Source organism: Pseudorasbora parva, chromosome 5 (genome assembly GCF_024679245.1).
Source record: "Pseudorasbora parva isolate DD20220531a chromosome 5, ASM2467924v1, whole genome shotgun sequence".
Taxonomy (NCBI): Eukaryota; Metazoa; Chordata; class Actinopteri; order Cypriniformes; family Gobionidae; genus Pseudorasbora; species Pseudorasbora parva.
In genome coordinates this window covers 40,012,322-40,034,157 of record NC_090176.1, presented here as the reverse complement: position 1 = coordinate 40,034,157, position 21,836 = coordinate 40,012,322, and the positions used below count along the sequence as shown (strand labels likewise).

Below are 21,836 nucleotides of genomic sequence, written 5' to 3'. Positions count from 1 at the left end.
ACAGGTCATAATGTTGTGCCTGATCTGTGTGTATATATATTTTTATTTATTTACATAGAACCTTTCAATGGGCCTTTATAGAATAGAATCCAATATAATAGGTGCAAGCTCAAGAAACACCTAAGAGGCCAACGAAAATGAATCAGTCAGTGCGACTTATAGTCTATAGAGGCTAAATGCACTTTAGTTCATCAGACACCTGAGTCAAGCAATGACATCTGACTGCTGTAGTCTATGTACAGTGGCAGTTTCACACATCATCTGAGGCATAATCCATTTAGCTGTTATTGCAGTGGAACAGAGACTTCAACAGTGCACCCACCACCGGGCTGCTGGCTGTTGTAATAGCATGCTTTTAACTGGCCTCAGCTGTTTTCTAAGACAGTGTTCATTTATTAGAGATTAGGGATTTGGACCTGGGCTAGTTCAGAAAACAGGTTTAGAGTGAACAACTGTAGTCAATGTTACTGAAATCTCTTGAACACACACTATTGCACACATGCCAATCTGCTGAAATACTGTAAATCTGAATGAAGTGGACATAATACCGATGCAGTGGGACTGATGGAGAACAATGCCCAGATGATGACCCTTCAGGGAGAGAGACAGCTGCACTGGAGCCAAAGCGAGTCTGTGTTTGGTCTCGAGAGATAAATGAGTCATGAAAGTTCTTAATCTTACATACACTCTCCAAGCTATGACACAGTCAAATGTGGTAAGGTCAACTCTGTCTGAGTGATGAAAAGTGCCATGAAACATACAAACACACACACTTTCCAGAGACATAATGATTCGTATGCTGTACAAACTGTATATGCTGTCACCTCACACTATCCCAACCCCTAAATCACCCATCGCAGAAAACTTTCTGTGTTTTTACATTTTCAACAACAAAAAAATCTATATATATATTTAAATTTATATGGGCTGGTCCCCAAAATGTAATCACTATATAAACAAGGACACACACACACTCACACACACACACACACACACACACACACACACACACACACACACACACACACACACACACACACACACACACACACACACACACACACACACACACACACACACACACACACACACACACACACACACACACACACACACACACACACACACACACACGTATGTCATGTTTCCATGTTTTATGGGGACTTTCCATAGGCGTAATGGGTTTCATACTGTACAAACTGTACATCCTATCCCCTTACACTACCCCTACCCCTAAACCTACCCATCACAGGAAACATTCTGCATTTTTACTTTCTCAAAAAAACTCCTTCTGTGTGATTTATAAGATGTTTTCCTCATGGGGACCTAAAAATGTCCCCACAAGGACAAGGATTTCGGATATTGCCATCTTTGTGGGGACATATTGTCCCCATAACGTAGGGTTTACCAGTTCTCACACACACACACACACACGCACGCACGCACGCACGCACGCACGCACACACACACACACACACACACACACACACACACACACACACACACACACACACACACACACACACACACACACACACACACACACACAATATTAAATGCTCAATATTTTGAGATGTTTTGAGATACTTTCACACGAAAATACTGTAACTTAAGTTCAAATAAGTTTCAAAGTCTTAAAGGTACAGGAGTACAAAAACTCCACTATCATTATATATGGACTTCATACTGGGGACATTTTAAACATAAGATGATCAGTGCATCTTAATGGGAATGTTACGCAGGACTCACTAACTGGTGACAAAATAGTATAATAATAGCCACATATTTCTTACTATTATTGTGCAAATTCATGACCAGTCAAAAAAAAAATATATATATATTTTTAAAAACAACAAAAATGTGTTATTTTGAAATTATATACATAAACAATGTTTTCTTGAACAAGAAGTATTAAAGGCACAGTAGTACAACCGGTCCATGTATTTCTATAGGTCAGAAAGTTGGTGAAATATGATCATGAAGAACTAAATTATGATTTATGACCTTAAGAAATGGGGTATGTTACGATCTCTAAATGTATCCAAATCTTATATACTGTAAAAATGATCATCATTAATTACATTAAAAATAAAATATACAACCTCTGTGGGGATGTTATAAATTAAAGCTGCAGTCTGTAACGTTTTGTGCTCTAGCGGTTAATAAACAGAACTGCATCCGTCTTGCGGAAGAACATTGCAGCCGGAGCTACTTCTCTCTGTTTAATGTCTATGGCGAGTCACGCATGGACTGTGCTCCTCCTTAGCGGTTCCTATCAGTCTGCTCTGAAATAGTCCCAATATAAACACTTATGAGTGTACCATACTGATTCAGGGTAGGACAAAAACAAGGTTTGGAAAATGGATTCATATTGTACATTCTCATTATATAATTTTTGTTAATCTTGAACACAAAAAAAGTTACGGACAGCAGCTTTAATTTATAAAGTAAACATCATTATTAATTATATCTGTAAAGTAAAAACAAGTATCTACATAACTCAGCTCTAGAACTGAAGTAGCTTTGCAGTTTTTAGATGAATATTAATCCAATGAAATGTTCTGACATTGAAAAACATGCACATGTTTTCCGAGTTTTCCAGTTCTGGGGTTTCAGACTGTCCCCATCTGCTTCAGTGGCCCTCAGTAGACATATTATGTCATTAAGGCACAGACAGGCGCAGTACTCTTACCCTGTCTCACCCTTGGGCAAACACAGAATGGCAGTGGCCGCCACATGCCCGCTCACTGAACCTTGAGAGATTGTGGCTCATGTCACTGTCTCTTAGACCTGTTCTATGAGTGATTATGCTGGGGAGACACCCGCTGTCATCCAGGGGTGAAGGAGCATTTGGGTCCAGACAGATTCAGGCCGTGGCATAGGTTATACAACGCACTCTCCGTAGGGTGTCCTGAGTGCCCTAAAATGAACTTCAATGCCATTTTCAAGTTCACTAGATGATTCATCAGTTTAAAGTCAACAGGACTCACAAAGACTAGATAAACTAGTGACAAACTTAGAAAGTGACAATGATTTAACTGCTACTTTTCAGTATTATCAGTCATTGTTAAAAGGGGGTAACATTGTACTTACCATAGGAATAACAGTAAATTATGCATAATTACACGCAACTAACCCTCAACCAAACCCTAATCCCACCTTAACCCTAAAGTACATGTTGTTAATTAATATTTCACAGTACTTAAATATACAATTACACTTAATTTAAAATAAAGTGTAACCCAATCTACATGTTGTATTTCATTATTTTACTATGTAAGTTTTTTTTTAAATCAAAAACAGCCATACATTAAGTTTTACAGGATGTATTTATTCAATAAAAATTGTGTTTCATCTATTCACTCTCTGGGCTTTTTTTGCTACTGTACTTTTAACTTTTCAAGCCATTATGAAATCAAATCTTTCACACTGTTAGTATACAATGTTTACTAACAGTGTGAAAGATTTGATGAAGTTATGATCAAATACGCTGTCAGAAAAAAAGGTACATTGCTGTCACTGGGGCAGCAAAGAGGTATTAATATGTACCTTTATGGTACTATGCATTCTTAAAGTACAGATATGTATCTTTTAAGGTATCAATATGTACCATTTAGGGGATAGATATACCTTTTCACTTTTGTACCTTAGGGTACAGCCCCAGTGACAGCACTGCACCTTTTTTTCTAAAAGTGTACAAACTCAACAAACATTATAAAATGAAAGAAAATATTTAAAAGTGACATAAAAATTATTTAATCATTTAAAGGAATGTTATCAAAATAATACTTAAAACCATATAAAAAAAAACATGTAACAACCATTTTCCTCCAATCCAATCATTTCCCGATCAAGCCCCGTTCAATATTTTTTCTCCATTTAATGATTTCAAATGTAATAACTTAATATTGAGTTTTCACTTCAAAACTTTGTCCTTGTTACAAAAACTTTAGATTATGTTTCACGCATCATTTTCTCAAGAATTGAAATCTAACACATTGTCTTGGAGACATATAAGATAGACACACTCAATTACTCCAATGTCCTTCCTTATAGTTTATCACTGCAGTCTCCCACCCCTCTGGCTGACGAGATCCTTTTCTCTGCACTGCTGCACTCTGCCACAAGCCAGACATAAACATGTCACTCCAGCATGCGCATTCTACACCCTACTCATTATAGCAAGCTTGCATGAAATGACCTAAAAACACAAGGGGTGTTTACATCACGAGTCTGTCCCCATCGTCCCAAGAACTCTATTCATCCTGGAAAACAAACCTCCTACACGATCAGTGTCTCCTAGACAAAAGAGGAAAACCACCTTGGTGCATGGGTGTGCATGCATTCATGAAGTTTCTATAATCCCAGTATGCCACCCAAGGCTATCTAGCATTAGAACAGTCTCTCCAGCATTTCTATATGATATGTTGAAATAGAGAGGAAGAAATAATAGATAAATGAATTCCCAGACAATGAATTCCCCATTCTATATGTTAAGCGCTTTGAGTGCCCAGAAAAGTGCTATAAATGTAACCAAGTATTTTTAATATTATTATTATTATATTGATTTAAAATGGTTATGGTCTGATGACAGGTAAATGATGGTCTAATGGCAGGAAATGTGAGTCATGATATTATAAATCTAACAACATAAAAATAATGTGAAATGGTTTGTGTTAAAGGGGTGATTGATTATGATTTCACTTCTTTAACTTGAGTTAGTGTTAATGTTGCATTTTGAGCATACACAACATCTGCAAAGTTACGATGCTCAAAGTTCAAAGCGAAGGGAGAAATTTTCTTTAAAATTGTTTTTATTTTTTAAAGCTGCAGTCTGTAGTTTTTTCCTCTTTGTCGCCATCTCTGTTTGAAAACTGCAATTGCAGTTATTCGCGGAATTAATTTTCAACTTTATTGGTGACTCTGTAGGAATCTTACAAAAGTTCCCTCATGAGCGATTTTTCATGACAGACTATACTAATCAACGACTTGAAGATAGTCCACAAAAGCTACATAAATTAATCAACTGACCATTCAGAAACGCCCTGTTGCATTCCTTGAGACTCTCTATCATTGTCAGACATTGTTATGCTCAGTTTGAACATAAAAGGCTGAACAGTTTCTGACCTTTTCAGTGCGTGTCTGTGTGAGGTAATCGGAGCTGCTAACATGAGCTCTAGAATCTCGGCCCTCTTCCTGAAAGGGGGCTGGGGGCAGCAGCTCATTTGCATTTAAAGGGACATACACCCTCCACCCTCACCCTCCAAAAATGAAACTTTTAACATACTACAAAAATAATCTGTTGGGTATTTTGAGCTAACACTTCACATACACACTGTGGGGACATCAGAGTCTTATATTAATATTTTAAAAGGGGCATTATAGCCATTTAAGAGCATTCTTGTGATCATCAAAGTGCAAAGGTTGCCATTTACCGGTAAAAAGATAAAGAAAAGATTAAATAAATAATAAGAGGTAAAGTTTGGGAAGATGATTTGCTCCATGTCATGAGAACAAGTGCTATATTTAATTTCAGTCAAGCAATTAACCAGTCAATCCAAAAAGATGAGTGAAATGGCCTAAAAGCTATTATGTGCAGCCATTAGCATGCACACAGTGAATTGATACATGCGGATAAGTGCGAGACACAGTAAAGAACACTTGAAAGGACAGTGTGCCCACAAGGGAGGTGTTTGCTATTAGCCTCAGTTGTGGTGAAATCGGATTTGGACTTGCCTGGCCCCCCTTGGGCTGGTACTTGATGTTGTCAGTAGAGCCAATCTTGGATCTGATGTTCTTGAGGTCAGGCAGCGGTTGGTTAATGACGCGCAGCTGTTTGGGTGTAGTCGCCGGCGATTTTGGAGGTGTGCGGATGATGGCCACTTTCTTCTCCTGTGACAGCAGGCTGAGGGATTTGGGGGTGCCCGGAGTGCGGGGGGTTCCCGGAGTACGGCAAGAGTAGCTGGGAGGGGTTCCAGGGGTGATGGCCGTGGACCCGGGGGTGCGGGGTGTGGAGGTGCCACTGCGGGCAGAGCGGGACCGAGCAGACTCTGTGCCTACAGTTGAAACAGAACTTAATTAGCAGTTAGAATGCTAGGATTTAGAAATGCAACATTAACATAAGCATGTGAAGATGACACAAATTTTCTCACATAAATACAGTGCAATCTAAAGTCCACTAGTGAAAATGATCCCATTTAGCTTTTTCCTAATTTAATACAACAGATATTATACCAAGACCTGTTTTCAGCCAATTCATTTTTTATGTTCACTAATTAAAAGTGTCAGGATAGACACAGACACAAAGACACAAAGTTACAAATACAAAAATAAATGATATTCTTGTGAAATTACATTAAAGCATTAAGAAAAATCATGGTTTCCACAAAAATATTAAGCAGCACACATTTTTTCAACATTGATAATATAAAAAAAGGTAATGTTTATTGAACACCAAATCAACATATTAGAATTATTTCTGAAGGATTATGTGATACTGGAGACTGAATACTGAAAATTCATTATTGCCACCACAATGCATATATTAAAATAAAATCTAAATTGTATTATCTCCAACTTACTGTTTTTATTGTATTTTTGATCAAATACATGTGATTTGAAAAACAAGGAAAAGCTGGGATTATGAAAACAAGTCATAATATCTTATGTAATGTTGCATTTAAATTTTACTAGTTATAAGTCATTTCTTTGCATAGTGGACTTCATAGTTCAGACTTTTGGACCCCACATGATGATGATGATGACAATGATATCTTACTTTTTTTAATGTTATAATAATGTATATAAATATTAAATAGATATTAAATAGACACAAACACATAAGTAAAAGTGTTTATACTCACATGCATAACTGAAAAAATGAAAGCATACACAAAAATGTAAATGAAAATAAATCCCTAAGTAAAACAGTGCCTATGAAAATGATTCACCTTTTTAAATGAGTGTTAGAGTGCATACATAGATTATTGGTAAACACCGTAGTTCCACTTTTATAACTATATGCTGTTGGGGTGAATAACTTTGAATGGCACTGTATTTTTACGGTGACCGTATCCTTGCACAGGACAGCAGGTATGAAGGACTGACAATAAACAGGGTGAAATAGTAGGGATGATACTCTATACCTGTCATACTATGAGACCTGCCTGTCCTGTGCTCTGCTTTGACTTCAGTACGGAAAGCTACAGGAGCAGGGGAAGAAAGGGTGTGAGTGTATAGAGAGTATAAGTTAAAGAAAGTCGGTAGATACTAAAAAAGAGATTAAAGATGTGTCCTAAAATAGATCCAAATGCATCCAAAAAGTTTTAATGAAGCAATTTAGATTCTTTGGCACCTCACAAGAGTTTAGGTTAGTGCTTTATTCATCAATTCTTGCAGCACATACTGGCTTTTTGTAAAATAAAAACCAAGCATAATAAAATGTCATTTTGGTCGAACAAGCAATAATTAAGTCTGATCTATGTCAAATATTATTACATATAAGTGTTTGTAGTTGTATTCAAGAAATAAAACTGCATATTACTCATCTGCAGGTTTAATATTCCATATTATTCTGACTTTAGAAGTGTTGTATTATAGGAACTGCATTAAACAACATGGCAGGATGTGCATTAAACAACTAGTTTTGCTAAAACTAAAAATATACAGTATCTATATTACTATAACACTGTCATCACTTTATGAATTGAATTACTCAATCAGTATTGCAAACTACCCAAAATCCTCACAAAATCTGTAAGTGCGAAGAACCAAGAGGAGCGGTTGGTTGTTGTGCATTGTTGTAATAATTTGTCTCATACCTTGACTGATTCAAGCAAAAGGGTAAAAAGGGAAGGAAACTGGGAAGAAAATATAGAGAGAGATTATACAGATGCAAGAGAAAGCCTCTTACATGTGGGCCTGCGTGGGGCTGTGGACCCTGAACTGGTAATGGAAGTGGAACTCTCTTCATGCTCAGCCATGTGTGAGCGACGGGTTAGTATGGATGCTGGACGTGGCAGGGACGACCTCTTCTCTGGGCTCCGGGAACCACCATCCTGTGGACAGAATCAATAATCCTGCTGGAATCATGGTAAACTTAAAGGAAAAGTTCATCCAAAAGGAATGAGGTCTTATCTTAACTTTTTGTCAATAAACTTCTCATACTGTTATTCATTTTGTGTTCCACAAAAAAGGGCATTAACAACATGAGGTGAGAAAATCATTCATTTTCAGTTTTAGGTTAACAAATTCTAGGATGCCGTTTTCTCTGGAAAGTTACAAGTTTCTAATAGTGTGCAGAAGCAGATAGTCATTTAAACCATCTCGCTCCCTTCTTACCTTTACAACATATATATTTAGCGATACTGGGCCCGCTGAAGAAGGACGGGGCTCATAAAGATCTGCCTCAACCAACGGGCTCCTTTTATTGGAGGAGCTGGCGGAGTTCGGCCGGGCTGGCAACAAAGCCTCTGCCCGAATTTTAGAGGTAGGGATCTTTGTTAGTGTTGTGGGATTGGAGGTCTATGATGAGAGGAACACGGACAGATGAGCGATTCATGCACGGTGAAAATGAAACCAAAAACATGACAGAAAACAACAAATGAAATGAGCAACAGCTGACCACACATCTGGGGATACAAGGGCATTTATCAGAATGTATAACCACTCTGGCATTAAAAATGAGCAGGCACAAAACAAATAAAAAAATATGCCTGGTTTCTCTGAATGTAGTGTTAGTACATGGGCCATTAAACTGCTTGAGGGGGTACAATGTATCACTTTAAGGTTAAAGGAAATAAGGGAAAATAGTCATGCAAACTTGTAAAACAAGGACAATGCAGAAATGAGATGTGATGTACAGACAATACAAAGAGTGGAAACAAAGGAAATGTGTACAGAGGCTCAAAATGCAGCTCTGTCAAATTCTAGTTCTGTTTACAAGCAGTGTGAACTCTTCATTATCGAATTGAGAAATGCTTATTATATATATATATATATGTGTGTGTGTGTGTGTGTGTGTGTGTGTGTGACCTGGTAATCCCTACGTTATGGGGACAAAATGTCCCCACAAAGATGGCAATATCCGAAATCCTTGTCCTTGTGGGGACATTTTTAGGTCCCCATGAGGAAAACATCTTATAAATCACACAGAAGGAGTTTTTTTGAGAAAGTAAAAATGCAGAATGTTTCCTGTGATGGGTAGGTTTAGGGGCAGGGGCAGTGTAAGGGGATAGGATGTACAGTTTGTACAGTATGAAATCCATTACGCCTATGGAAAGTCCCCATTAAACATGAAAACACGACTGTGTGTGTGTGTGTGTGTGTGTGTGTGTGTGTGTGTGTGTGTGTGTGTGTGTGTGTGTGTGTGTGTCGAATTTAATAAGCATTCTCAATTCAATAATGAAGAGTTCACACTGCTTGTATATACTGTATAGGGCTTGACATTAATCTTTTTTTACTCACCAGCCACTGTGGCTTGTGTTTTACAAAAGTTACCAATTTTCACTGGCCACAATTTTAATATCGATCCCATGGGGTGACACAAATAGATATTTTTTTTTGTCTCATAATTTGGCAGCAGGTATATTGGGTTGTTACTTTAAGACCTGACGCACAGATCCATTATACCATTACACATTCATTTTCTTTCTCAAATGTTTAGGTTCACTTAAAACAACTGACTGTGTTTACATGTATACTTGCCAAGACCAGCATTTTGACATCATTTTTTGTTTATTTGACTGTTTAAGTGCAATAAGCAGTGAAAAGAACTCAATTTAATACCGACAGTAAGAGACATTTTGGGTGTGAGCACAAAAGCTGAGGACATTTGTAAAATTATGTGTATATGCAATCCCATGCCAAAATGTAAGCCCTGTAACAGCAGCAATATTCATCTGGAGCAAATGAAACGTGTGTGGGGTTTGTAACAACACTACATTGCACTTATCCAGTTCACTTATTTCAGATGGATTTTTAAAAGACTACAAATGAAAAATGTATAAGCCTATACTGTATGTTATATAGCCTATTCAAGCCACCAAAGTAGCTAGTAAGAGTGACTGCTGAAATCCACCCGCATTTGGCCGGTTGGCAAATGCTAATGTCAAGCCCTGTATATAGGCTGTATATATGTACAAACTACAAAATTAAAAAGACAACCCTTTGTATGTTTCTGTAAAAACCAAGCCATGATTTGTCTTTCATAATTTATTAGTTCTATTATATTTATGAAATATTAGCTTAAGCTAATCGCTAGTATACAGACTAAATCTATTGATGACCTGTCAAGCAAATTTTACACGAATTTGGATTATTATATTTTTTATAAAATTTGATATGGTCCTTACAGATATCCGGTCTCTGGAGTGCCTGGCCACACTGAAGGGCAGTCGACCATCTGCAGACACTGCAGAGAGAAAGAGAAAAATTAGAGACAGAGAATGATACAGAGAAAGAGAAATATGACCATTGAGAAACAGAATATCCTTCCTCTGTAATGAAAATAAAGTGTATTCAAAATTACAAGCAAACACATTGCAAATGTAATCTTGTATTCAAAAGCATATATCATAAGTAATAATGATTGAAATTTGTTTTTCAAAGCCTCAAGCCAAGGTATTTCTAATTGGGCTATTTAGGATTAAATATGAAATTGATTGTTACTCACAACTGAATATTTTGTAGCTACTGGAAAGCTCTGCTCTGAAACAACTTGGCACAGCATAACAGAGAATTTAAAAATATATTACATAAGAGGCTTTTCAGTAAAGTCTAATTGGGGCACTGCAGCAATGTATCAGATGTCTACCATGAATTCAAGCACAATTCCCAGAAAGCTAACAGTGGAACTTCATTATGGCACAGTAAGTTCCTTTTCTCCAGACAGATGGAGGCCATTTCTTTTAACCAACAGCCCAGAACTCACTCAAACCACCAGTTGCCTGGCAACCAATGCAATTGGTCCCTGAATGTCGTATACAACAGAATAGGAACATTACAAAAGGGGAGGAAATTGTGATTACTGTATGCTTCACCTCATCAGAAGGACATCCTTTAAAATTAAAAAACAGACACACACGCAGAACATCCAATAAGCAGTACTGTTTTGAAAAGAAAACAAAGTGTGAATAAGCATGTGAACTGAGAGAATACATGCAGACAACCAAATGAAAGGTCAAAGTATAAGAAAATTAAAAAATTAAAAACAAAACAATTGAATAAAACAACACTGAGCCTCATTACAAACAATGCATAAACATAAAACTTGTGCAACTAATACATTATGTTATATAAAATACATTAAAAGATAAACAAATAGTACAATAGACAAGCATCACTCTTAAAACAACATGCCAATGCCCATGTTTGCCAGCCACATTGCAAAACAGCTCCTTGTGACAGAGATCACCTGTAGGTTTCCGTTTAACACACGCATGATGTTGAGTAGGCCTAGGGTGCCTTACGGTAGCCTTTAAAACACCTTTCCGGGAAGGAGAGCATATCTGAATATCAGATTTTTTTGTGAGCTCAGCCTTCTTAATCACAGCTACAAGAGGGAGACAGAATCAAGGACGGTCACAGCAGCAGAACAATTCAGGACAACAAGAGTTACAGTCATTCCCCATAAAAGATCAACACATTTTTTATTATTATTAAAAGAGTTAACATAGATGTCATGGGGGGGGGGGGGGGGGGTCATAAAAAATGTGAAATTAAAAAAGGTCACAATATTTTAATACAAGAAAATATAACAAAAAAATGTGATCATTTAAATGTGAATCAAGTTAATTTAAATCTGACCATCTATTATTTATAAATAATAATAAGAGACAAAAGAAATCAAAATTGAACTATCCAAAGATGCCATAAAAATTAAAAATTAAAAATTTAATTTGTAGAAAAACATGTGAAACCATAATGGAAAAAATAATGATGATGTCACTCCAGCAACAAAAACCTTTTTTCTTCTTCATCTCATCCCTCTGTATGGGTACCGCCTCCTTTCGAATAGGTTTACGTTCAGGGGTGGTGATTCGTCCTTTTGCCCTGCCACCTTTTGCCCTCTGTTTGACTGGTTTCTCTGCGGGTGGTTTCTTAACAGGGCTCATCACTCTGGGTAGAGGCTCAATTTTCTCCGTAGCCATGCTCTTATCATCATCTAAGAGAACATGAGGTGAAACAGACAAGCTACATTTATACCAGTCTGTAAACATGCATTTACTTGAAATTCAACAGGTCCCTCGCAGATATAATAATATTACAATTTGTATTGCTGTATACTGGCAAACCAGCTTATTTACAGCTGTTTCAAACTAAAAAAAATAGATTTCTATTTCAATTATAAAAAGGTTTTGTCATGTGCTAAACAAGTTTAATGTAAAATATATATTAAAATCACACCTTGAGTGTCCACCCAGGAGCTGTCTAAGATGGAGTCATCCATGGTAGTTTCATCTTTGTAGTCGTCGTAGCTTTGAGTTGGGGCCTCACTCTCTGGCACTTCTATCTCTTTAGCTGGACATACAGCAGGCTCAACAGGCTCTGGAACATCTACAACTTCCTCCAAACTGGGAGCATCCATCTCTACTTCCTGTGCCATTTCAACAGACTCATCCTCCACTTCCTCCTCTGGGAGAAGCTGTGGATGTTCTTCTTCAGAGGGACCCGAAAAACGTACACTGTGTCCAGAGGCTTCACTCTCATCAATGGTCTGCACCACCGTGATAAAATCATCTTCCACTGTCACTATTGACTCAATTGCAGCTCGAGGCTCAACAGTGTCTTCTGCAGCTTTGGCCCCTTCCAAGACCTCCTCATCTTCCACTTCTTCTTTCTCAATCACTTTAACCTCCTCTTTTTCAACCTCAACTGGCTCAGTTTTATCTACCACTGGCTTCTCATCCAAGTTTAGAGCTGGCTTTGGTTCTGGCATAACCTCTTCAGGCTCCTTGGCAAGCTCTACCTCTTCCTCTACTTCTTGTGCCATTTTGGTGTCAACAGAACCCTCATCTGTCTTTGATGGGGATGACTGAGGTTTCTCCTCAGCAACTTTGTCTTTGAGGGGCTCCACTGAGTCTTTCTGCTTTACCTCTTGCTCAGAAGGTCTTTCCTCTCTAAAATATTTCTCAAAAGACCCAACTGGAGATAATCTATTAGGATCTGTTATGAGAGCCTCTTTCTTACCTGGTGATCTAGGTTTTTCAGTCTCACCAACATGCATTTTCTCATCATCTGTGGCACTTTCTACAGAAGATGCTGGAGATGGTCTGATGGGCCGAGCAATTCTGTCCTTTGCAGCTCCAGTGAGCTGGTATGCATCCTCTGCATCCACCTCCTCATAAGCTTCCTGGTGCACAAGGTCTGGTTTATTCTTCACCTTCTCCCTGAGTTCCTGGAGCTCTCGTTCCTCCTCTACACTCAGAGGCCGGTCCTCCATCTCCAATTTGCGAATTTGCCTCTCATATGCAGCTATTTCAGCTTCAGTTTCAGCTGAAAGTTGAGCACCTTCATCAAAATCAGGCTTTGCTTCCTCAAGAGTAACTGTCACCTTCGGTGTGATAAATGTTTCAGCTGGTTTGTCTAACTGTCCTTTCTCATTATCAGATAAAGTTGGACTCTTTATTTCTTCCAAAGGTTCAGTCTTCAAAAGATCAGCATCCTCTTGCTTAGTCTCTGTAGAAAGTTTTCCAGCACTTTCATTTTCAAAGGAATCTTCACTCCTTGACTTTTCTTTTGCTGGTTCTACATGTTCTGTTTCAGCATCTGTTGCTTTCATATCTTCAGTCGATAGAAACTCCTGTTTTCCAAATGAAAGACCAGTTTCCTTCTCCTCTGATATTACTGTGTTGAAGATTTGAGGAGAACAGTCCATTGGACTGTGCAAATCTGCAGGGGATGGCATGGGACCAGAGTATTCACTAAAGACACAATATCCTTGCTCCTCCAGCTGCATTTCTCTCTTTGTAGCCATCTGGCCCTGGTCACCTTTGAACAAATGTGCTAAAGAATCACTCACCATAGAAGACATGTCCATTGGGACAGACTTCCTTCTCATGATATCTGGTTCTGTGTTGTCAGATGTCAACCTTGATCGGGTACCTGCCAGATCCAGCATTTCAGGCAGGTCTGGGGCCATGACGGTACCATTTTTGTAACAGCACTTGGCTTGGACAGGTGATTCTGGAGACTCCGTCTGTGGACTTGTCTTTACATCAGTGATTGTTGCTTGGGGAGGTGAAGAGGATGGAGTTGTGACAGAGGCAGCTGTCTCCAAGATCAGTGGTGGAAACTGAGGGATATTCTCCACTGAGGGAGTTGTGACAGGAAGGTAATCGGGAGACTCGTCAAGGCTCCCACTGGTATGAGACATGATGTCAGTGGCCAATGGAGAGAAGTTTCTGGGACGTCCGTGGGCATCACCATGATCCACGGCCCCGATAGTGATATTCAAAGAGTAACTTCGTTGCTCTAGAGCAAGTTTTCCAGGAGATAGTCTGCAGTCCTCTCTTCTGTCTGCTGGTAAAGTGGTATGTAGTGTGTCTGCGCTACTTTTTGGAAGATCTGGTTGGACTTCCAAAGAGTGTGTTTGAGCCAAAGTGCTGTAGCTGATTTCTGGAAGTGGCAGGTTACCAACAGAGTCCTTTTCTTCTTCTGAGTTAGTACTCAGCTCATAATACCCTTCTCCTTGAGACCCAGTGGCATCCGTCTTAATTGTGGTGGTCTCAAAATAAGCAGACATGCCAGATTTGTCCTTCATGTCACCCTCTGTTGCTGTTTTTTCCATTTGTTTGTCTTGAATCTCTCCTGGTTTGACCTCTTGGATATTGCTGGTGTCACACGTTTCCGTTGAAGGCTGTTTCACAGCACCACTTTGTACAACAGGCTTTTCAGTTGGTTCTGTGGCATGAACCTGGTAACTTGGGGGCACTTCAAAATCCTCAATGGGGCATGTTCGAGCAAAGGGGCTTTCTGGCATATCTGTGTCTCTGGCAAGGCTCTGGTAAGATGGGAGTTCATCATCTAGATGCATTGTAGAATCAGTGAAGTCCATGCCAATGGGCTCTGTCCTCTCGCTGTCTGGCCGCTCTGCTTCCATCTTCACAGCTGAAAGCAAATCTTAAGTAGTCTGCATTGTATTGAATTATCAATAATTCAAAGTACAATATGTTTGCCAGGCCAACCACCACACAGACAGCCAAAGCTCTTGGTAAAATGACCTTCCATTGTCAAATAGCAGCAGTCGATGAGACACACATACCAATTCAATGATGGAGTGATGGCATGGATATGAGAGGACCAGCATGCAGACCCAGAACATTTAATGTTGCGTGGATGAAGTCCAGAAAATGAGGATGAAATATCCATGGAAGTGGTCCGAACACGATACTGACGTCTGTATACCAGCAGCAAGATGGAATAGCTGATCGAAAAGCTTCAGAGATTACGGAAAATGCACTGTGGGTTTGATTTTCATAATAATCAAATATTAGTGAAATCTAACAAATCTGAACAATGAAATGTGCAAGGTAATGTTTAAAGAGGCTCGTTTTAGGTAATAAAAGGGTAATAATAAATGTGGCTCACTGTAATTCTCTTAATCATTGCCACTCATTGAATAATACATTGTTTGTATTGTTTTTATTCAAAATTGTTCTGCATTTTCTGTTATGTAAACCATGTGAAATGACAATGATCCTTTGAAGAAAAAAAGGGGAAATGAAAATGAACAAACAAAATTTAAATCAACAAGCTTGGCTTTTCAAATGCCTTTGAAATGAAGCATAACACAATATCACAATATCACAAAAACATAGGATTCTCAAAGAATCACACATGTAAAAACAGGTGTTTTGTTGGCGCATGCAGCAAAAATCACCCACAAACTGGCAATGTAGCTGGCAAATAAAAACTGAGCAATGGAAAACAATATATGAAAGAGGTCGACCTGGCAGCAGTAGCATCAATAGAAATAAGCAGTAGGTTCAGAAAAGGCTTCATCAGAAAGCTAGCAGATGGCAGCTGCTCTGGGAAAAGCATTTTAGAAGAAAGACAATGACAGACAGACAGACACACAGCTCTGGCCACAGAAGCTGGTCACCATCAAGCCTGTGTTGCCTTGCAGCATCAGCAGATAGAGGAGATACAGTATTTGAGCCATCCACCCACATTCCCTTAGAAAGCTCTCACGATGCTTTCGCTTTGCTTTTTTGTGAAGGGAGAGAGAAACATGCAGGTTGTGAGAAGGATGGACACACCTTCTGCAGGGCTTTCTTGCCCCCCTGCCTCCTCAGGTCTCCCATTAGGGGCCTCGTCAGCAGCAGTAGCTGCCTGTGTGTGAACCTCAGCCTCAGCCTGCAGGCCGGGCAGAGCCTGGGCCTCGCCTATGACCTCTGCCCGCTCTATGAGCTCAGATGGGAATTCCTGCTCAGGCTCCTCCCCACTCCACAGCTCCTCCTCCTCCTCCTCTTCCTCTAGAGCTGCTGCTGTTGCTGCGGCTTCTGAAGTCTCCTCCTCTTCCTCCTCCGCAGCTGAGAGACTCTCTATGGTCTCCTCTTCTTCATAAAGAGGGAGACAAGTGGAAACATCAAGACTATAGACAACACAGACTTGGGTTACTTAAAAGGTGGGACACTTTCAGCTCTATCATTTATGCCATTTATGACTTTTTCAGTATGTATGGGTGTTTTCTCTGACCTTGAGTATATAAAGTGGTAGTAGGTAAAGGTGAGTAAAGAAAATGTCCATGCAATCTAATTCTGCACGTAATGTTTTAGAATTTCTATATTAGCAATTAAAAGTGACACTCTCACTTTATGAAAAAATGTTCACTCTAAAAAAAATCAGTTCGGATCACTCCGCTTGTGTTTGCAGTGTTTCAGACAGGATGTGCTTTGCTCTTACATGCATCAGCTGATTTTATTTTGGCCTGTTTAGAATTATTTTTAATTAAAAGAGTAAAAAGAGACAAAATACTGGTCATATTGTGTATCAAATTAAACTTACAGAACTGCTAACTACAGCCAATAACATCATGGTGATGTTCAACAGATAATCACTAGTAATATTGCTTAAATCAGTTTTTCAGTCAGCAATTCGGATTCCCTACGAGATGAAAACAAAAAAAATCTAGAGTAACCACCAGAATATTAATTACCAAATATGTATACTCTCAGTTACATTTATGAATGCTCATTTCAAAAGTTTATGACAAATAATCTATATCAGCTCCTTCATTTGTTCAATTTTATTCTTGAACATGAAAAATTACTTGCACACAACACCGTGTGCATCTGCATTGTCTCTTACAACTGAGACCCAATGAAATGCACATAATAATGGCGGTCAGGGAGTTATTGAGATGTCAGAATGAATGTGAAAACGGAGATGCAGAATTCTTGCTCAGAACAAAGCTTATGAAGTAGTTCATTGTCAGAGAGAGAGAGAGAGAGAGAGAGAGAGAGAGAGAGAGAGAGAGAGAGAGAGAGAGAGAGAGAGAGAGAGAGAGAGAGAGAGAGAGAGAGAGAGCGGGGGGGGGGGTGATAAGGAACTGCAACAGTCTTTGCTGGGAGCCATATATATCGTGACGCAGACCACACCGGGTCATATCTCAGCAGGATGCTGCAGTGAGTGGAAGGAGAGAGAAGAGAGAGAAAGGTAGAGGACAAATTGGCAGCAACTCGATGTCAAATGTAGAAAGTTCTATGGGATTTAATGATTCTAATTCAACTGATTGATCCCGTTAACGCATTATTTTAGTACTTTTGAGGAAGCAACACGACCTATAATATTAATAAAAATGAAACAAAATATATTTATATAAAAAATGAAAAGTATTAAAGTTACTACAATTACATTGAAAAAATAAAAGCTAAATCAAAAATAATAAAGTTATTCATTTTAATTGAATGATTGATTACATAATGGATTTAATTATTATTCATTTATTAATTTGAAAAATATAAAAGTTCATTCAAATAAACACTATACTAGAAAATCAAAAATGATAAAACAACACTGCTTTAACTACACATTGTCATACGAGTCTGTTATCTCACAAACAATAATTACACATTACTCATTAACAGTTCTCAGTTAACTGGACACGAATGAGAACTTTTGAACAATTCATTAAAAAGATTTGTCTTCATTAATTTGTCAATTAATTAAAAAGAGTCACACATTAGGGAATCGGACTGGTTGCAATAGAGTGTGTTATCAGTTTATTGTTTTTCCCATTACATTTGATTCAGAATGCAAACTTTCAGTTTAGCGAAAATGAAGCAATAGCTGTTTAGAACCCATTAAAAACAGCTGAAAACCTTTTGGTTTCAGTAGTGTCTAAGTTTTGGATCCCCAAACCTAGTTAAAGGTGTCATGAATTGAGAATGTAAAATGGGGGTGCTTCAACATCCAGTAAGTTTCAGAACTCAAAACTTCCTTGTTAGTCCAAAAACAGCTTTTATTGAATCTAAGCTCAGAAAACGAATCATTTGGAATTATGTCACATTATGATATGCAACAAAAGAGCGCCTCGATCAAATCAACGCCTACTTCTACATCAACACGTCTTTGGCCCCGCCCACTGGCATGTTAGTGAGAAGAGAAGAGAGATACAGAATCAATAAACTAAAAATGACACTACTTTTTAAAGGATCCTAATGCTGGGAAAGTGGTTATTTATAGTCCACTATGTGAATGTCTCAGTAGAGCATTATTTGTTCGGTACATTCACTGTGGACTCTTTGGTAAAACATTTAGGTACAGGCTTTGCAAACAGACTTTTACTGCAAGATATGGAACCGACAGCAATGCCAAAACATTACAGTAAACAAGCTAATTCTAATGCCTGATCTGTGACCAGTGATTTCTGATATCCATCAAAATTATTTATTGGCATTTATACGTCAGTAAATCAAGCCAATGACTAAACAAATAGTTCATACTAAAAATTGTTTCTCTTAGAAGCATGAAAATAATCTGTTATTAAATTCGTGATTAAGTTATATACAGAAAGCGATCAAAGAACCCTCCCTTTATAATCGCTGAATCAGTGACTGTTATAATCAATGACACTGTCTCTTACATCTCGATTGAACTGTTACCTATGATAAAAGCGATAATATGTAATACTTATTTCCAAGGACGTAACCGTGTCTTTTTTATTTCATAAAAAGTAGTTTGCATTACTGCTGGATATTACTGTCAGTCACTATTGAACATTTATATAGTAAAACAGTTTTAAATATGAAATGTTTAATCTTAAATAGCTACTTACATCACTTCTAAAAGCATTGCGTTGGAGCATTGCAACTCCTTGATTTGATTGGCCATCTCGATCATTTTGACATTGACGAGCGCTAATAGAAAGCTGAGGACAGCCTAAAAAAATTACTTTTGAAACTTGTCACCCTAACAACAAACAGAGCAGTGCATAATGGAGTGCAGCAGACTAGCATAAAAAATATCAAATATTGTGGCCATTTCTAGTTAATGGGAGGGGGGAGTTGTTCCCTTTAATGTCTATGGTGGTTATGGCCCTGCTTACTTCATATGCAAGTTGCTAGCCAATCATAGCAGTGAAGGTTTACACTGAAGTCTCACAGCAGACACGCCCCCTCCAACAGAGCGTTCAAAACAAAGAGCCAAAATCAGGGTAGGAAATTACCTTCTTTTATTTCTAAATTATGACCATTTTTGATGTAAAACAATATAAGTTCACCTCAGGAAACATTATAAAATAATACAAAAATGCAGTTCATCACTCCTTTAAATTGTAAACACCACCCCCATTGAGTCATTGCAATAAGGTACTGATGCAATAAGGTCAGAGATGCTTGTGTGTGTGGGTCACCATGTGAAGAGCTGAAAGTCATCCTGTGATCTACAGCATGTGTACATCAGCAGGTTGGAGAAATGTGAGGGGCCTGTGTAGACGCATGGGTACGTTTTTGGGCCTGATGAGGGACAATCAAAAATACAAATGGACAGACAGGCTAACATACGGGCAGACAGATGCAGAGACAAGAAGACGGCAAACAGGCAAAGGAGAAAATGTGCACAGCATGCACAAATGTCCTGCTGATGCTGCAAGTCATTTGGATTTCATTTTCAGACTCAGTGATTTTCCTCCTTTAACTAAGCACTACATCGCAGCAGGGATTTAGCCTAAAAACAAAAAACGCTTGTGCCTTTTTACTGCACGGCACAAAAGTTGCACAAAATCCAAATGATTTGCCATGAACAAGGTACAAAAACAGATACCACCCCCACAAGACACGCTTCGGTCAGAGTGGGCACGACACAACGGAGACAAAAGACAGGAAGAGGCGGACCAGAGAGAGAGAGCGAAAGCAAGAGAGAGAGAGAGGTGTTGATGCTGAGCTGAAGAAGAAGTGGAAGGAAAGAGAGAGGAAAAGGAGGAGGAGGGGAGGAGAGAATGGCAGAGAGGAACCATGCGAGGTTCACCTTCAATCTGTCTAAACGCGGCGGCCTGCCCTGGGGGGCGAGAGCCAGAGCGCGTCCACTCTGGGCTGAATAAAGGGTGCTCATAGTATTCCTCGTCAGAGTGGTAGGGGTCATCCTCAGGCACAGACACTGAGATGGAGGGGGCGAGGAACTTGCACCTCTCGCGAGAATTTTGGAAGCGGCGGAGAGGACCTGCTTCCTCCTCATCCCCTACATCTACAAATAGACACAAGGAAAAGAACTGCAGGGAAATCTGGACAAAGAGACAGAGACAAAGAGACAGAGAGGAAGAGAAAGAAGGCTAGAAAAGGTGTAGCAAGTAAAGGAGGAATAAGGGAACAAGTGAAAGAGAGAGAAAGTAAAAAGGCAAATCAGAATATGCCGAAATGGGGGAAGGGAGGATATAAAGAGAGAGAGAGAGAGAGTGAGAGAGAGAAAATAAGGAAAAGAGAGCTAAAAAAACAAGAAAGGAGTATGTGTAATGTGTACGGAAAAGAGAAAGACACACACAACACACAACACAAACACACAGTGTCGAGAAACACAAAGTGTGACCGCAGTGGCTCTATGCCATAACCAGAGTCTGAACATCTCTGATGACATTTTATAGGTTTGTATCTCTAAAATGAAATGAAATCGTATCATTCTTTAGTCTCTGCTTAAAGTCAACATGAAAAGCCATTCACAACCCATTTTATTTTTGTAATGTGAAATATTTTTGAGTGAAACATTAAATAAAAAAGGTTTGGTAAAGGGTCAACAAGTGACTGGTTAATATTAGGTATGCCCAGATATTCCAATTCTGGCTGAAACTGACATGTCGATAATTATTTTCATCTTTTAGCCTATAACGATAACCGGCTGATATTAAAATTCCATAATATACTGCATATATAGAATAGTATATGATAGTATACAAATAGATAGTATTGATTTTAAATATTTTTTAAATAAATGTATTATAATGTTGTTGTATTTAGGTTTATCAGCCTCACAAAACAATACAATTAATAAAATCAACCTAAAGAAACCAAAAGATAATTGTATTGCTACAAATAAATTTAATTTTAACTTTAAAGGTGCACTGTGTAACTTTTCCCTCCGCTAAAGGTCGCCTATTCAAAAATAAAGGTGTAGTTTGATGGTGCCAAGTTTGAGCACAGAATCTAGGGAATGTGGTCATCACCTCACAGCCGGTGGAAAAGAAATCTTGCAGAAATAAAGTTCATGGATGCGATTATTAATGTTACTTTACAGGATTGAGTGTTGTGGGAGCTGAGTAAGGCCACTGGACTGTTTGTTAATAAGATGAATGCAACACACATCTTGCGAGCAGCAAGACTTTTATTATGACAGTCACCAGTGCC

The 21,836-nt window shown here is 38.6% G+C and overlaps 1 protein-coding gene across 21 annotated transcripts in view; it reads right to left on the bottom strand.

Moving 5' to 3' along the window:
* map2 (microtubule-associated protein 2) overlaps positions 1–21,836 on the bottom strand; it is a 65,483-nt gene that overhangs the window by 10,949 nt on the left and 32,698 nt on the right. For 6 of the 21 annotated variants that reach the window (XM_067444290.1, XM_067444294.1, XM_067444296.1 and 3 more), the window contains 10 exons: positions 20,470–20,685; positions 16,260–16,559; positions 12,406–15,108; positions 11,963–12,163; positions 11,414–11,551; positions 10,353–10,411; positions 8,341–8,523; positions 7,913–8,057; positions 7,146–7,202; positions 5,737–6,056 (listed from right to left, as the gene is read on the bottom strand). In XM_067444290.1, the coding sequence (XP_067300391.1) occupies positions 5,737–6,056; positions 7,146–7,202; positions 7,913–8,057; positions 8,341–8,523; positions 10,353–10,411; positions 11,414–11,551; positions 11,963–12,163; positions 12,406–15,108; positions 16,260–16,559; positions 20,470–20,685 (4,322 nt within the window). The remainder of the gene's footprint in view (positions 1–5,736; positions 6,057–7,145; positions 7,203–7,912; positions 8,058–8,340; positions 8,524–10,352; positions 10,412–11,413; positions 11,552–11,962; positions 12,164–12,405; positions 15,109–16,259; positions 16,560–20,469; positions 20,686–21,836) is intronic. The other 15 variants (XM_067444307.1, XM_067444308.1, XM_067444310.1 and 12 more) reach the window with 9 other exon arrangements.